This window comes from Diplodia corticola (genome assembly GCF_001883845.1).
Source record: "Diplodia corticola strain CBS 112549 chromosome Unknown scaffold25, whole genome shotgun sequence".
Lineage (NCBI taxonomy): Eukaryota > Fungi > Ascomycota > Dothideomycetes > Botryosphaeriales > Botryosphaeriaceae > Diplodia > Diplodia corticola.
In genome coordinates, this window is record NW_017971504.1 from 346,454 (window position 1) to 364,240 (window position 17,787).

Sequence of the window (17,787 nt, forward strand, 5' to 3'; positions counted from 1 at the left end):
CTGGCACTTGCATAGAGATCCCGACGAGAGATCCGCCCCACTCCCCCACCATTCCTCTCACGCCCCACCGACAACCAGAACAAGCACCCATCGAATCAGCACGCCGGGTAGGACAGATCGACCCTCGTGATGACAGCATCCATAGGCACGGTCGTATTGGCCAAGGTATCGGCGCAGTGCTCAGTATGATGGTAAGAGGTGAGTGAGCTCTCCATCTTCCAGCCGCGCTCGATGGCGCGATGCATCATCTTCCAGCCGTAGATGCAGTGGTAGATGTGGAAGCGGCGGTCGGTCCACATGAGGTCGGTGGTGCGGCCGATGGCCTCGAGCGAGGGGATCAGCTCGCGCTCGGCGGGCGGGGCCTCGGGCAGGGTCGAGTTGGACAGGTAGAAGAGCCACGGGCCGTCCTCGAGGAACTGCGCCGTCAGCTCCGCGTCGTAGCACTCGGGCGCCAGCCACGACACCGTCATCAGGTCGAAGATGCAGCCCGCCGCTTCGGCTTCTGCCGGCGAGTTGCCGCAGGGCGTGCCGGTGCCCGATCTGTACCCGCTGCCGGTGCCGGCGCCGCTGCTGGTGCCGCTTCCTGCTGGGCTAGCGGCGCGGAGGGCCTCCAGGGACGAGGGTGTCAGGATTCGTGGGAGGATGGCGACCAGGAGGATGCAGAGGGCGAGGAGGAGGACTAGTGTGGCGGCGAAGGCAAGCAGGCCGAGGGCTATGCACGTGACGGCCTTGCCGATGCGTGAGCGTCGGGTGGTAGGGCGCTGTTCGCCGCCAATGGTCTCATCCAGAGAGGCGAGCTGCGAGTACTTGGGCAGGGATGCAAACAGAGACATGGTTTGGGAGCTGGAGAACAGTGGGGTGCGGCGGATTCAGCTTGGTCGCAGGGCGCTCGAAAGCGACGCGAAGTCGTCAAAGGTAATCTCGTCCATGGCGGGGAGGTCGTTGGAGGGGTGCGTGGTAGGAAGATGGGTTGTTGCGGCTCCGGACTTTGCAATTCTCGGAGGTGCAATTTTCGGAGCTTATTCATGTACATTCATAGATATGTAGATAGATAGCCCCGGGACCGGCCGCACCGGGCGCAGGGACCGGGCCCTTGTGTCAGCCTTACTCGCAGCGACTGGGACCAGGCGCCTGGGTCAGCCTTACTCGCAGGTACCCCTACAGCCGCCGAGTCGTGTTAAGCTTTTCCGCGCGATCCCTCCGCCAGCGATCCAGGCCCCCCCAGTCCACGCAGCTGTGCTTCAGGCCCCATCCAAAGTGCGCCGCGTACAGCTCGCCCCCCGCCTCCGCCGACCCGGGCAGCAGCCGAGGCTCGACGGTCCAGTGCTCGCCGCACACGGTGGTCAGCCGCAGATACTCCAAACAGTACTCGGTCATGGTCTTGCCGCCGCTGGCGTCAGTGGCGTCGCCCCCAGCCCCCAGACGCAGCCTGATGGTGTTCAGGCACCGCAGCTGGCGCAGCGGGGTCAGCACGTACTCGTTAGGGCGATACGCCGCTGCCGCCGCGCCAAAACGCTCCTCTTCGGCCGCATGCTCGTCGGCGAAGACGGAGTCGGTTTCTGCTGTCTCGTCGTCAGCGACACGTCCCGGACGCTGCATCCATCGACAGGGCCATGGACGTAGGTGCTTACCTCCGAGAAGATCGCGCCAGTGCTTGTCCACGGCGTCCGAGTTGCCGATGAAGTCCCAGTCCGGGCGGAACTCGAGCTCGTGGCGGGCGGTGAAGATGTCGTCGGGCACGGGGCGTGCGGGCACGATGCCGTAGGCGGAGAGGGTGGGCTCGGGGTTGCGGCAGAGGTAGCCGATGATCAGGCCGACGCAGATGTAGGCCAGCGCCACAGACGTGCGGAAGAAGATGGACTGCCGGCCGCCGCCCTTTGCTTCCGGCGATCCCGGCGGCGTCAAAAGCGGGTCGTGGCATCCGCTATTGACCGTGGGCAGCTGCCCACCAAGATTCGGAGACGGCATGGCGACAAAGTTGGCCAGTGATTGAGCAGACGTAGCGTGCTTATCTATGCCCGCAGCCCGCCTTAGCTAAGCCTACATACTCTAATTACCGGATGTTCGTTTGCAGCCCGCTTCCGGTAATGCACTTCGGCACGACCTGCACGACCTGCCCATGGGGATCCACAGCACCTCAACTCCATCGCTTACAAGCCCTGAAAGATGGCCCTCTCCTGCGCCCAGTCGACGAGGCTATCATAGTCCCGGCATTGATGCGTCACTCCCCATCCGCTGGACCCACGGGGCTGCAGCGTGACCCCGTCCTCTTCCAAAAACGGCTCGAGCGTGCCGTCGGCGAAGCACACGAGCGCCTGCCGGATGTAGTCGAAGCAATGGGTGATGTGCGGTCCTAGCGCCTTCTTCGTCGACGGGTGGCCCGGCACGCCTGACGGGTCATCCAGCACCGAAGGGCCGCGCTCGAGCACCGCGAACCAGGCGCTGCGGATTGTGCGTCTGGCCATGGGGTTTCCACCGTCAGCAAAGGTGCAAAATGCGGTCGGATGCGGGAGGAACTCACAGGCAGTGGAGCTGGTGGAAAGCCGAGACTGCGTAGGCGCTGACGTTTCCGTACTCTGGCGCCGGCGACGTGGGAGGGTAGCCTTCTTTTGCTGGGTCTTCGATGCCTACGTAGCCTGTCCGCCGGTGAAGCTTGTTAGCAAAGGCAGCTCTATCAGTTGTCATTGCGGGAAGCGTACGGGAATGCATCGTGTCCCACGCAGCGTCGCTAATTTCCGTGTGCTGGCCCATGACGGGGTCAAAGTCTCGATCCGGCATCCATCGTCGAGACACTGGCTTCTCCCATCCGCTTCTTGCCACCGCCGCGGTTTCGGGGTGCCGGGCAGATGCAGCCTGCCAGCCTCCGACAAAGACTGCGAGCAGCGTTGCGAGGCATATGGCGGCGTGCAGCAGGTGCAGTGGCCAAATCCGGTCGTGTACTCTCCGCTTTGCCTTTCCCGTTCCGTTCATGCCCCTCGGTCCCGGCAGCGACATGGAGCCATCGTCGACGTCGTGTGTCAGGAACGGCGTCTCCTCTTGCGATGCTTTTTGGGCCGAGGATGCCATCTCCGGTGATTATTCTTCTTTTCCTGTCCTGAAGTCGCCACCCTGGAAAGGTAGCTAAATATAACCGCCTGCTGCCTATGGAGATTGCTGCACCGAACATCCAGTCTACTACTGTAATGAGCAGTGTGCCGAGGCCGGCGGCAAGGAGAAGTAGCTCGGTGGCTCCGATGTTCGTCGCAAAGTCCGGAACCGAGCGATTTCGTACGAGCAGAGGGACATGTGCACACGACAGCAGCGTCGACAGGAGTGTTGCGACTCGCAGTCCCCTTTCTCGGAACCCCGCTACCGCCCATATTCGAAACGGCGGTGTAACGGCCACCCGTCGACGTGGCGCCCGAGCTATCTTTAAACCGGCATCGTGAGGATGGAGCACGTAGTGGAAAGAGTCAGCAAGCACCCGAAGCCGTCATGCCTGACTCGTTTTTCCTGGGCGGAGAGTCGAAGCTTTGAATTGGATGTCTTGAAGTGATCCCGCAGCAAGGGTCTAAACTTTATTCTTTGGGGCGCTGCCAACTACTAGGTAGTCTCTGTTGCCATCGAGTAGCGCCCCGAGCACACACCAAGTTCCTTATCTTATCCTCCATGCAGGACGAATCATGGAGTGAGACAGTCTAGAGCGATCTGGCATAGCCAGTGAAACAGTAGCACTGACGCAACCGCCATGGCGATTGGCGAGAAGACCGAGCACGAGCGCAGTAGGGTCGTTAATCGACACAAGGTCATTAGATAGCCCTCTACTCAATCTACGAGATAGAATTGTACTGTCGTCATCTGCGTGTCCAGCAATTACCCGCAGGGCCGCAGGGAGCCGCTTGTGCCTCCGGGGGTCTAGCAAATGGCGACACTAGTCATCAACGTTTCGACGCCCGACGCCGCATTCCGGGTACCTGAGACAAGCATCCTGTCAGTAAGCGGGCTGCGATCCGCCGTGCTGGGCTTCAGCCTTGACTGTTCATCACCGCTGTTCCACGACGCGCGGGGTATGGCGGCCCATGGCGCTTTCGGCGTTTCTCCTATCTCCGCCACCCTCGAGTCATTGACTTTCGTCGTCGTTTACCGTAACCCGAATTTCGTATCTAATGGAAGCGGATAAAGGGAAGCGATAACGTACCACCCTCGAAATCTTAACGTACTACCCTCCCCACTTTTTAGCGATTAGTGTAGCACGTTCGATAATAACGAATATAATAATAATACTTACTACTATAATTATAGTATTTTAAACGTATATACCACGCTATAAATTCTTCTACTCTACTTCGGTACGACCGAAGCTATAGTCCTTATAGCTTACGGTTATTAAATAACGTAACCCGTAAGCCTTAAGTCTTAAGCCTCTAGTAATAATACTTCGTTTATACTAACTAGTATATCCGACTACGTTCTAAACGAAGCGATATACTATATTATACGTATTAGACGAGAACCGCCTAGATAAAAACGTATACGTATCTTAGATATATACGTCGCCCGCTAATTACTACTACTACCTAATCCACTTAGTTCTAACGAACGCGAAGACGCGCCTTCTATCTATACTACTATAGAGATTATCGATTTCGAATCTACTAGCGAGTTCGACGATAGGTACTAGCTCGTTAATAATAAAGCTAGTATTACCGGTAATAATATCTTCGCTAGAAACGAGCTAGAGTTCGGATCTAAGTTCGAGAAGAATATTATAGCCCTTAATAAAACTAAAGAGGACCCTAATACCGCTATTAAGAATAATAGAGTTCTACTCTAGCTTCTTTATCCTTCGTTTATAACGGACGAGGGCGAATAGATCTTTATTATTAAGCCTCTACCGATAGAGACGTTCGAGTTCTTCGCTAATAGTAAAAGGGCTTATTATAACTAGAATCTTACGTATAGTATAGACTTCTATAAGCGTAAGTAGAAGAAGATAAATAGAGCCGTCTATTAGATACGTATTATTTATAATTATAAGAGGCGAAAGAATAGTACCCGTAATAACTCTAACCCGGACGATAACGATTATCTAGACGAATACTATTTATCTAGACTAAATTAGCTAAATAGTCGCCGCTCTAGAAGAGGTTCTATTCGTATAGATTATAAGATAGGCTTTCTCTTCGTTACTACTAACCGTAATAACGTTAATAGCGAATAGAAGATTCGTTATTAATAAGAAAATCTAAGCTTCTATTATAATTATCTATCTAGTATTAATAGCCGTATCTTCGCCTCTTAGCGTCGTCGGTAACGAGTCGAGATACTATAGCTTACTAAGCTTATTTAAGAGTAGTAGCTTAGTAGTATTCGAGCGAACTAGTCTCTTACGTCTATTATAAATAGATATCCTACTACGCTTATAACGTAATAAGATATCTATAATCTTTAATAGACTAATCGCCTTTAGAAGCTTATATACGAGAATATAGTAAATATACTACTCTCTCGTTTTTAACGAAAGAACTTTACCTTCTACTTTATCGTTAATAACGAGTATTAACTAGATTTTCTATTTACGCTTTCTCTCGAGACGATTAAGCTCTAACGTACTAATCTAGATATTCTACTTATTAATCTTACGTTTAAGACGAATAGATATAACCGGCTATTACTAAATATAGTTAGTATAATAGTAAATAACTAAATAATCCCGCTTAGTATTAGCCTTCTTTCGTCTTAAACGAAGAAGGTATATTACTAGACGCTCTTAAGCCTCTATAAGATCCTCGTTAAAAACGAAGTACTACTTCTAAGGGTTATCCTAATAGACTATAATATTAGTTATATTAATATAGTAAAGCGTAGCTTTACGGGTATTTTAATTATTCTTTACTACTAGTATATTAATAAGAATATTCTTATCTATATACGAAAGAGGCATCCTTAATCCCGATAAGATATAGAGTAGATAGATTCGGCGAGGGCGAAAGAGATTATAGATCGTTTTTCTATATACTATAACGTCTAGACCGAAGAGGAGTTTACTTCGGCCGTAGCGAGTATAGAGAGACTTAATACTCGTATTTCCGACTATCTAGAGGCGAAGTAGTAGCCGTAGAAAAAGATATTTATTTCGATATAGACGAAGGTCTATTTATATTTTAATAATATTACTACGTCTCGTATTAAAGGCGCTTATATCTAGATTAAGAAGTAGATTATTAACTCTCGTAGTAACGTCTTTACGCTTATCCGTAGGCTAGAGATATAGTAGACGCTTACTACTATAATAATCGTTTACGACGAAGCGAAGAATAATATCTAGCGTCTAACCGCCGTTCGTAGCGAGTTCTAGAACTACTATTAAAGTTAAATTTACCGCTACGCGTTAATATAAACCTCCCTTAAGCTTACTAAGACTAAGTAAAACTAGATTAAGAGCTAGTCCAATTCTCGTTTCTAACGAAGATAATATACTAGTTCGTTTAAGGCGATATATAGCCGACTATACTACTAGATACTCTTTACGATTCTATATAAACGAAGATACTTTCTTAATTCTCGGTTATTTAACCAATACTAGTAGATTAATAGAGACTCGGTACTAATAATAGAACTAAAGACGCCCGTCTACTATAAACCCGCTATTATTCGACGTCGACGAAGGGTAGGACTAAGAGTAATAGTACGTCTAATAGAATTCGGAGTAAATAGTATAAGAAGAGACCCTCTTCGTTCGAAACGAGTAAATCGAAATAACGTAGTATTACTATTAATTCTATCTTCTATCCCTACTCGGTCTAAACGAGTCTATATTATTTCTTCTTTATAGCCTTTATAGCCTTCGTAGTCTTTATAGCCTCCGTAGCTACTAGCTACTATAATAATATAGCGGGAGGTCTAGTATCTTCGTCTAGAACGAGTATAAACTCTAATATAACTAGCCTAGTAACGAGCTCTACTACTCTTTTAAATACCCTTCTCTTCGCTACTAACGATATCTATATAATACTACTACTTCGCTAACGGCGAACTATAGTATTATTTCGCCCCGCCGATAGTATTCGCTTACGGCGAACTATAGTATTATTTCGCCCCGCTAATAGTATTCGCTTATAGCGAATTATAGTATTATTTCGCTCTACTAGTAGTATTCGCCCGTAGCGAATCTACTCTACTAATATATCTAATCGTACTACTATAATAGTATTAATAGACGTTCGTCTTAGGCGAATAGTAGTTCTTCTATAGCCGTATACTAGTAAGGGCGTATAGCTAGTTATCCCGCTCTTCGTTTAGTATAAATACTATATAAGTATTTATTATTAGCTAGTCTTCGGTAATAGCGAGTATAAGTAGCTATTCAACTATATAGTCTAAAAGTACTAGCTACTTAGCTATACTACTTACGCTCGCTATTAACGAATACTATACTACTTACGCTCGCTATTAACGAATACTATACTACTTACGCTCGCTATTAACGAGCGTTAGCTATCCGGCCGTACGGTCTAGAAACGCTATTAACGAATACTAACTACTTACGCTCGCTATTAACGAGCGCTAGCTATCCGGCCGTACGGTTTATAGGCGCTAGCTACTAGGCCGTATAGCTTATACTCGCTATTAACGAGTGCTAGTAGTATAGTTAAATAGCTAATTTTATAGCTAAATAGCCGAATAGCTAGCCCTCGTAACTAGCGAGTATAAGCTATACGGCCTAATAGCTAGCGCTCGTAAATCGTACGGCCGGATAGCTAGCGCTCGTTAATAGCGAACGTAAGTAGCTAGCTAAGTAGCTAGTATTTATTAATAGCGCTTCTAGGCTATATAGCCGGATAGCTAGCGCTCGTTAATAGCGAACGTAAGTAATACGACCGAGTAGCTAGCGCTCTTAGGCCGTATAGCCGAATAGCTACTTATACTCGCTATTACCGAAGGTTTACTATATAACGAACGTCTCTTATAGTCTTATTTCTCTTCTTTATACTATACTAGTTTACTTCGTTATTAACGATAGCTATACCTTTCTAGTCTTTTTTTACTCTTCTCGGCTATCTAGCTAGTACTAGCTTCCGTAGCGGCTTTAGCTAAGCTAGCTAAGTTCTAAGATTCTATATAGCTAATTAGGCTAGGCGTATAGACGGTTTATAGTAGAGCTTAAGTAATCTAAAAAAGGCGTAAGTTTAATCCCCCCTTCGTTATAAACGAACTAACTATAAAGAAAGTTAGGTTTAAGCGTATACGGCTCGCTAGAACCCGTATACGAAGCCTTAGAATATCTAAGATAGAATAGAGAAGTTTATTCGGTAAGAACGAGCTCTTCTTATTATAATTCGTTACTAACGAGTAAATTATAGTATAATCTTCTAGCGTTCTACGGATAGTTCGCTAAAGTATTATATCTACTAGGCGTTAAATACCCCTATATCTACTAGAAATAATATTATCTACGATACTTAAATTATTCTAGACGAAGATATCTTACCCTATAGCTACGTATATAAAGATGCGTTTTTAGAGGCTTAGCTAATCTTAATTAGTAGTTAGACTAAGCGGTAAACGGCTTTAAATAAGTTTAAGATACGTAATATTAACTCTAAATCCGTTCGTTACTAACGAAGCGCTAGGCGATAGATTAAAAGTAGCGTAATCTTATAAAGAATATCGTTTACGCTATTCTAAATACTAGGCCTACTCTAACGGCCTTAGTTACGCACCGTACGCCTACTACTTATTCTTATTAATTACTATTTAGGCTTCGGTATAAACGAAGAGATTAGGTTAGCGAGTAGATAGTAAATTATATAATAAATTCTCTCTCTTCGTTAATAACGAATAAGTATAATAATACTAATAATACGTATAAATACTACTAAGAACTCGTCTATAACGAAATAATAAAGGTATATATTATATATTCGTTATTACCGAGCGATCTGCGCTAATTACTACTAAGTGGGGCGGGGTGGTACGTTAAGATTTCGAGGGTGGTACGTTATCGCTTCCCGCGGATGAAGTATAATGCCCCTGTCCGTCTCCCGCATGGCATTTTGAACCCTCTACCGCGCCCATGTCTCTCAGTCATCATAGCATACAGACATGTTGCAAAAGGTTGGCCTCACCTGGCGTAGCGCCTGGCTTTCTCTAGAAGTCGAGTGCTAAGGGCGACACGTCATTAGTCATGGTGTAGCGCGCGACCCATCTCGTAATCGCTTCCAAACTTCTTCTCCGCACCCCCGTAATCAGCAAGGTCGGCGAGCACCGTGCTGCAGGGCCCCGTGCCCTACCAGATGCACGACTCTTAGGCCACCCGGTCTCACCATCACCGTAGGGCGTCGTCGAGCACGCGAGCTTCGATAGCATTGCTACAATCACGTCTCGCTCCCCCACGTATGGCTGCACTGTGAGTCAGTATGCGTTCGTATACCTGTTCAGGCAAATGGACGTCCGTGTTGGTGCACGACATCAAACGCCTCGAAGCAACTATTATATGGAGGCAGGGCATTCAGGAGGGACCGCGGAAGAGAAAAGCAGAAGAAGCACATTATTTCCAACTATATCTCACACCCCAGCCGCGCGCGCGTCATCACAATCCAATGGAGTCGCTCGGTTCAGGAAAGGTTAATTCAAAGGCCTGCGACCAATGCTACCGATGCAAGGTCAAGTGCACAATGGAGCAGTCGGGCTGCGCCCGGTGCCGGATGACCAAGGGCACATGCACCTACAGCCTTGGCAAGTGGATGGGCCGGCCCAAGAAATCGACCAGCAGCAGCCGCCGGCCGACGTTGACCAGGGCGAGGGATGAAGCGGGAAGCAGGAGTCGGCCGCACAAGCGAGCTCGAAGCATCTCGTCTGCCGAATACGTTAACGACGACGACGAGGATGATGACGACCACGGCGAGGGACGGTATGCGTTTGGCATTCAAGGTTCGTTCGTTCCCCATGACCCCAGAGAGGCTGCTCGTGTGCTGACCCGGCGGAAGATGCAGACAGAAGACGCCATGGGCCCCCGACCCCGAACGACTCCCCTCATTTCTGGGATGTGTTTTCGCCGGCTATGCTGGGGATGAATGCCTCACAAAGCCTCGTGCCATACCAGATGGACGACTTTGCCAATTTGCATGTTGACAACGGTGCATTTGGCTCGCCAATGCACAATCGCCCGATAATGATCAGCCCGGCGACAACGAACGAGGGAGAAACAGCAGACGCAGCCACGATTTCCAGAATCGCACCCTCGACTGCAAGCTCTTCCTCAGCAAGCCAAGAGCAGGGCGAGGAGGGCCAAGCATTTGCCCCGCTACCGGTACGTCGTCACGGCACCCTGGTCGAGCAAGGAAGCGGCACTGACTGGGTTGTTGTTTCGGGAACAGTCGAGATGTGTTGGGGACGGGAACGGCGCTGCTGCACCGGCGGGCCCGGAGCACCAGACGTTCCAGCCCACGCCGATGGAGCCCATTAACTCGTAGGTAGCTGCTCACGGGTTGACACGAGAGTTTGCTGACGCTCGGCAGGCCGAGATGCGAAGCTCTGCGAATGCACTTCTCGCACCATGAAACGACGCACCGCTGCAGCTGCTCCCGGGCGGCGTTGGACTCGCTGGACCGGCTCTCGACGCGGCGGGATGGAGCGGGGTACGTCCAGTGTCTCGAAGCGGTGCAGCTGGCGTTCAGGACGGCGGAGGAAATGGTGCTGTGTGCCCTGTGCGCGCCGGGACTGGTGATATCCAAGTGCTGCCTGTTGCTCAGCAGCGCGTACGAGCTGCTGAACGACGTATCCATCGGCAGCGACCACGGCGAGGCGGCTGCGCGAAGCAGGGTAAAAGAGGACATCCGGAGGGTGAAGCGGCGGGCCACGATGCTGTTTGCGGGCTTGGGGACTCTGCAGGACCTTGACGCTCCGGCCAGCCCGGTCCTTGCGGGGGCTCAGGCCGAGTTTTTGACGGGGCTGGCCAAGGCGTGGGGCATGCTCTCGGAGCCGTGACACAGATATCAATATGAAGCGGTTGTAGTATTTGCTATGTCTTGGGGTGGCGGACGAGGATGGTTGACGTGTACGGCTCGGACCATCCGTACTGCGGCCGCTGCTGCTCCACAACCTCGACGACGCGGAAACCGTGATCTTGGTACAGCCTCACCCCCGGTGTTTTGGCCACGACCAGCACCTTGAGAGACTGCGCGTCCGCGTAGGCGAGGCCGCTCTGCAGGAGCATGCTTCCCACCCCGCGTCGCTGGTGGTCGGGATGCGTGGCCAAGTAGTCGAGGGCTGTGTCGCAGCCGCGGTCAGCATTGCTTCGTGCAGGCGTGGAGGGTGTGTGGATTGCATACTCAGAAAGTCGTCGCCACGGCCCCGCACGCGCTCCTCGGCAGCTTCGATGGCCACGCTCAGCTCTTCGACCATGGCGCCGTCGAGGTTGCGGATGCTGCCGTCGTCGGTGACGCTCTCGAACAGCTGCTCGAAGTGCTGTCGCGTCGCCTCGTCGACTGCGGGCACCGCTGCAGCCGCCCAGGCTTCTTCTCCTGCTTCGCCCGCAGCCGCTCCTCCCGGCAGAATCCAACGGGCGTAGCCCACGGCCTTACCGGTGGCCGTCTCGACGGCCTTCTGATGGCGCTTGGCGCGGCCGGTGACCAGGTTCCGGGGCAGCCGGCGTTCGCAGTCGCGGATGATGTCGTCCAGGGTGGCCGGGGGCTTCCAGAGCGAGGCCCAGTGCGGATCCCGGTAGAAGGCGCGCATCATTGTCTCAGCCAGATCGGCGGCATCCTGGGCGGGGGTGGACACGGGGTGGATCGCGTAAGCGGGCGGGCGAGTGGATGGCGCGATAGGGTGTCCGGGGGTGCAAGCCATGGCTGTCGGCCTCGTTATGGCTCGTTATGCTGGCCCTGTCGCGTTCTTCAGCACTCGCAGCTTTTCTGCCTCTGCCACACGTCGTGTTTTGGCCCGGAGGAGGCTCCGTGCGTGCTGGCCGAAAATCACTCTCCGGCCTTGTCCGGCTCCGGACTTTTGCGCCTCGCCTCCGAGAATCGTTGCGCTTCCCTCTGCTTTCTCTTAAGAGGGGCCCCATGTCGCAATCCATGTATGTAAGCTGCAGGAGCCGCATCCCAAAAGCACATCTGTTCGATTGGTCGACGCTGAAGTTTCCACAACCGTCATTTGCAATAATGGTGCCCAAGCTAGTAAAGAACATGGCCTCGTGTGAGTTCCACCATCCGCGACCCGTCCCGCGACTATACTGAATGCGTGCCAGGGGGCGGTGCATCCAACGACGTGGCCTACCAGGACCTGCCCGTCAGCCCCGGCGAGGAGAACCAGCCCTCACTAGGGTACCCCCGGCTAATGGTGGCGCCATTATTAATAGCGGTGTACCCAGTGGCCGTTTCCGGGCGTTATAATGGCGTCATCTATTATTATAATGGCATAATCACTGTATTCAATGGTTTCTCAATAAGATTATATGGAAACGGCAGGGGTGACGATGGTAATATTCGTATTTTAAATGGAAATATCACGATATTACATAGTGTTTCAAACTGACCCGCCGCCACCGCCGCCGCCGCCTGCCGCCCTAATAATTACCACCAACACTACCCCCGACACCCCCCCCAATACCCCCCCCACGATCGTGCTGCTACAATAAGCGCGCGATCGGGCCAACTATTATATATATCTGTCCTCCGCGTGCATTCGTATAGGTCATAATACCTATAGGGCATACGATATCGTTTACTAAATAGAACCTCCGCCGCCCGCCGCCATTAGCGCTCGTAGTAATTAGTAAGCCTCTCTTATTATCGCTTCTTTATATATCCCGGAGGTTTTCTATGTAAGCGTAGTAGCCATAGTTGGGGATGCTTAAATAATAGTGGATACGGGTATACTTATCCTCACCCGACACCCTCTTGTTATAGCATATACGGGTATTATCACGATTATCCAAGCAATCGCGCTGCGATGAGATGCTGCCGTATGCCACGGTATCCTTTGAGACAAGATACCGCTTGAATCTAGTATATTCCTCTACGAAACGGGTTATCTGGGTGTCCTCATCTTCACCAACCGTGATGAAGAATCGTAGTACCTTCCCTAGTATACGCCTCTTACGAGGTGTTATCGCCGCGTGTGGTAGTTTGCCTAATAGCCGTGGCTATAATAACGATACGTTGTTATTATCGTCTATTAGGGGTTTAAAGAGCTCTAATAGATGCATCTACTTCTATATAATCACCTCGTTCGTTATGCTTATGTCTAACTTCGCCTTATTGCGGGCGAGGCGCTTCGTAAGGCTATAGAGACGTTTAAACGGGAACTGCCACTAATAACGAGCTAACCTATAATTATAAACAGCTTCAGCGAGGTGTAGGAGGCTGTGAACTTATAGGGTGCATGCCGGTAGGCGCCTGTCGTTATTATTATAGTAGATCCTCTCATGCTCGCGCACGAACTCGCGGTAGCTGGTGTTAATATCGTCGATTTAGTGTTAAGAAACGTCTCTCTAGGAGTAGAGGGCGTATATCTTACTTAATAGTAATAGATGCTTATAAGGTCGCTCCTATAGGTGTCTAGCGAGGTACGGAGGACCCTAAGTAGTTAGCTAAGCTTTCTATTTAGCTGCTTTAAAGTATTTATAGTATTTGATAACGTCTCGTGGTGGTGCATTTGCTAGTGATCGGGGGAGAGTCGCTCTTAGGCCTTTATAGGTAGCAGATATCTTATATTAATCACCTTATAATAATATAAAGGTTCCAACCGCCTAAGGGTTATTGCGGGCGTTTATTTAATCGCTCGGCTTGCCTCTCGTGTTCGTCTAAAGCCCTATAAGCAGTTTGGTAAGATTGAGGAGTATATTATATATAGTGTTAATAGGGAAGCTTCGTGGGAAGTATATCGCTTAGAGCCTTAGCAGGTAGGATTCTCGTTCGACACCTACGGATATATTAGCGAACCCAATACCTATAGGAGAACATCGCGTGTCCACGTAATATTTTGCTGGTAAAATCGCGAAATTAACACGAAATCAACACGCCCTTCCCCATAGTATATTTCTTACCTAAGGTTCTTTGCTCCTCTGGCCCGAGAATTATGGCATCGCGTATATCGTCCCTTAGGCACGATCGTTGAGGGTGGTTAAGGGCTGGGCCGCTATAGGGATAATAATAACCGTTATTCGTACACCGCCGTGCCTTAATCTTATAGTATCTATACGGCGAAATGGCGTTGCCGGGTATCTTTAAGCCTATAATATTAGCAATAGCAGGCCCGTCACCCGTTATAAGAGATATAATAGCTCTTAAGCGGAAATGACGGTGTGTTGAACCGTCCCATGCCTTAATACTATAAGGTAACTCCAGTTCTCGCAGCTCCTCGATTAGTGGCTATAGATAGCTATCTAGATTCTTATATTTCCTTGGCCCAGGTATAATGAAACTTACGAGGGTGTTGCTACGCTTATAGCGAAGCTGCGGAGGTAGATTAAGCACTATAACGGCTATTAGAGTGCTCGAGTGGGTATATCGATCGGTAACTACCGGTATGCCGTCGAGAGATAGCTGCAGGGCGAGATCTAAGGGCTGCTTGATTATGTTGTCATCTTATAACCCCCGCAGCACCCTACCGCTCCAAACGTCTTATATAAGCTAAGGATGCATTTTTATAATATTAGCACGCTCCGCGCAGCGGTATTGTGCCCTCAATCTGGGTATAATAGGTATATACGCATATATGCGGCGAGGGCGGCGGCGGTGGGGGGTCCCGGCGTAATATCGGCTCTTGGAGTAGTATCTATAGCGCTTATCGGCGGCGAACGGTCTAATAAAGGCCATATAGCTATCTTTACAGCAGTCGATAAGAGTTGGATGGATGCCTATAAGCTTTTTAAGCCACTTGGGAACGTATCTTCGCGATAGGAGGGTGTTTGCTAGCAAGTGCCGGCGGAGGTCGTTATATACGCCCCGGGGTATATTGCGTGCGTAGCGGAGGAGTTAGAACTTCTTAAGCGTTGTCTGATCTATTCTATATTTATTAGCAGATTATATAGCAAACGAGAAGAAGAGGGACTAGGGGGTTACCCTTAAAGAGAATCTCGAGTGGTATACCGCAGGGCGTATCGTTACTTATATTAAAATTATTATAATAATTATCTTCGCTATTAGAATCGTGTTTAAACACGTTTAGGGTGTTAAGATTATCTAGCGCCGGCAGCTCTTTATCGTATTCGGTGTTATTATCGTCGTGATATTCCTCGTTGGGATTCTAGGCCGTAGGGGAGCGCTGTCGCGGGCCCTAAAATTGTTCCACGAAGGCCTAGTTATGTCTACGCTTAGTACGATGGCTAGACATCTTTAGAATAGTATTAAGAAGAAGCGGCGAACTTACTAACGGGTATTTCCTATTGGTACGGGCATAATAAATTTTTTAGATGTTAGGGGGGGGCTCCGGCGGTCTCGGCGGCGGCGGCGGCGGCCCCCGCATTATTATTATTATTGTTGTTATTTCTTGGTATATTACCCCAAGCATTCTATATTATATATAAATACACACCAAACACCGGAATTACTACGGTATAAGCGTTTATTACCACAAACTTAATACTATGCCAAACGACGATATACCCCGGCCTAGGAAGAAGAAACCGATATGGGACGATGTCTTACAGGTAGTACGCGAGTATAACGTCTACGAACTAGTACGATCTACCGCTGTTTTAAAGCGTTAGGCCCGTAGTGCTGTTAATTAATACGTGCAGCATAAGCTTAATAAGTACGGGAGGCTTTACCTACGGCTATAGCGTGATCTTCGCCGCTAATAATAGAAGGACGTCATTATAGAGTTTATAAAGCGCTAGGAGGTCGCCTTCCTACGTCGCTTTAAAGATGATTGGGCAGCTATCGCTATGATCGAGGCTGTGATACAGTTATACCGTTGTAAGGCCAGCCGAACGAAGCCTCGCATAAAGAAACTGGGTAGGTTGCAGTATACCGAGCCCTTAGAGAACCCTCACCAAAATACGCCCGATTTAGTAGAGGATTCTCCGCGCTATAAGTCGCCCGCGACCGATAAGGCCTGCGATGAGGCCTGCGATAAGGCCTACGGGCCAATAACACCACCGCCGCGGCCGCCGCCACCACCGTTACTACCACCCCCCGCACGATCGTTATCGCCAACACCCGCACCCCGGAAGCGTAAGATGTCCGGTAAGGCTAAAGAGACGTAGTAGCTACTGCGTAATAAGCGCTAGAAGAAGGTTGCCAAGCAAGATCGTGCGATAAATAAGGCTTATAGCGAATAAGCGAAGGCGGCGGCGAAGAAGAGGCTCGAAGAACGCACGGCGCTCGAGGACGCAACGGTGTAGTTCCAATCGCTCTTATAACGTGAGCGTAATAATTTATTGGCAATCGTTTAATAGCGTCACGAAGCGCAGAGGGTTGATGATAAATAAGAGAGTGTTGTTTATTATAAGATTGTTTATCGTGAGGTTGTTCATCGTAAGGTTTCTGCGAAGAAGCCGAAGAGGGGCCGGCCCTTTAGGAAGGCGGCCGTGTGAGGGCGGGGGACCTCTTCTTATATTAGTAGTATTTGCCTTACAATAACATAATAAATCTCTATCACCCACCCTTCTATTCGCTTAATACTACGGTGGTTTCTACAACCCCCGACCAAACCCACTGTATATATACCATGTCAGGACTATCTAAACGAGCTACCCAGCGTTCCCCCGGGCGTACGAAGGTTCTTTAATACCCCGCGAAGCGATCTGCGACCGCAATTTCGCAATACAATAGCACGTCTATATAAAACCTCGGCATCACCCCTCCAGCATAGGTAAATCATACAACGAAATGCTGTTGCCGTTGCAATAATAATAATACCATACCGACCTGGAAATACCATACGGCGTTTCGCGTTTCATACGAAATATATGTGTAATCCACAAACTAAGTATGGTGGACCCATAGATCATGGGGTTTCCATGTACATATATGAGCCGGGGGTACCCTAGTGCCTTCATCGCCAGCGGCGCCCAAAAGGCCGGCGAGAAGCTCGACTGGAACACGCGCAGCTCCAAGCGCTCCAAACTGTGCTCCGCCCTCGTCCTCCTGTCCGCCGTCCTCACCCTCGGCGTCCTCTCGTCCGTGCTCGTCGTCGCCCAGCGCCGGGAAGCCGGCTCGCTGGTGCCGCTGTGGCCGTCGTACCAGGGCGGCTCGCGCGTCGTCGAGCACTGCGGCAACTCGCCCGAGGAGGCCCAGGCCCTGGGCTGCGTGTGGGACCTGATGAGCTTCGGCTGGATCCACCCGCGCTGCTACAACCCGGAGCAGTCGCAGCTGTGGATGGACAAGTACGGCCCCTGGAAGTGGTACTACGACCTCAACGCCACCGCCGAGATCCCCGACGACCAGCTCACCTCCACCCGCCGCGTCTACACCGAGCAGGGCTACCACGTCGTGCACTGTCTGTACATCTTCAAGCTGCTGCACCTCGCTGGCATGTCTGGCCACATCGTCACCGACGAGGCCATCCCCCTGGCCCACACCCAGCACTGCGTCGACATGATCTCCGCCCCCAAGTACACCGATTTCAAGCACGTCAACACCAGGGTGGACATGCTGTTTGCTCGCTGCGTCACCATGGATTGATGGTCGCTGGTCATGTCGGAGAAGGAAAATTCAGATTTTGTTGCTCGCAGAGATTGTGAATGGAATTTTTAAAAACGCATCTACTATCCGAAATCAATTGTAACGATAATCTCAATACACCCAAAATCGTCTTTTCTTTTGTGTTGTTGAGCGTGAGCAAGGTCATCTTCCACGC

General features: G+C 50.2%; 5 protein-coding genes across 5 annotated transcripts; 2 read left to right on the plus strand and 3 right to left on the minus strand.

Moving 5' to 3' along the window:
- Window positions 1-95: 95 nt before the first annotated feature.
- Window positions 96-833, minus strand: BKCO1_25000116 (uncharacterized protein; the record flags this gene model as incomplete). The annotated part of the gene is made up of 1 exon (XM_020273221.1): window positions 96-833. One exon carries the CDS (start codon window positions 831-833, stop codon window positions 96-98), a length of 738 nt encoding a protein of 245 aa, XP_020130424.1.
- Window positions 834-1,158: 325 nt separating this feature from the next.
- Window positions 1,159-3,066, minus strand: BKCO1_25000117 (uncharacterized protein; the record flags this gene model as incomplete). Its single annotated transcript, XM_020273222.1, has 5 exons — window positions 1,159-1,562; window positions 1,632-1,924; window positions 2,155-2,457; window positions 2,522-2,636; window positions 2,700-3,066. The coding sequence occupies 5 exons, from the start codon at window positions 3,064-3,066 to the stop codon at window positions 1,159-1,161; spliced, it is 1,482 nt and encodes a 493-aa protein (XP_020130423.1).
- Window positions 3,067-9,581: 6,515 nt separating this feature from the next.
- Window positions 9,582-10,968, plus strand: BKCO1_25000118 (zn2 cys6 dna-binding protein; the record flags this gene model as incomplete). Its single annotated transcript, XM_020273223.1, has 4 exons — window positions 9,582-9,912; window positions 9,969-10,291; window positions 10,359-10,450; window positions 10,500-10,968. The coding sequence occupies 4 exons, from the start codon at window positions 9,582-9,584 to the stop codon at window positions 10,966-10,968; spliced, it is 1,215 nt and encodes a 404-aa protein (XP_020130416.1).
- A 34-nt stretch (window positions 10,969-11,002) lies between these two features.
- BKCO1_25000119 (acyl-n-acyltransferase) lies at window positions 11,003-11,829 on the minus strand (the record flags this gene model as incomplete). The annotated part of the gene is made up of 2 exons (XM_020273224.1): window positions 11,003-11,250; window positions 11,313-11,829. The coding sequence occupies 2 exons, from the start codon at window positions 11,827-11,829 to the stop codon at window positions 11,003-11,005; spliced, it is 765 nt and encodes a 254-aa protein (XP_020130415.1).
- Window positions 11,830-16,937: 5,108 nt separating this feature from the next.
- Window positions 16,938-17,612, plus strand: BKCO1_25000120 (uncharacterized protein; the record flags this gene model as incomplete). The annotated part of the gene is made up of 1 exon (XM_020273226.1): window positions 16,938-17,612. The coding sequence occupies one exon, from the start codon at window positions 16,938-16,940 to the stop codon at window positions 17,610-17,612; it is 675 nt and encodes a 224-aa protein (XP_020130354.1).
- Window positions 17,613-17,787: the final 175 nt, after the last annotated feature.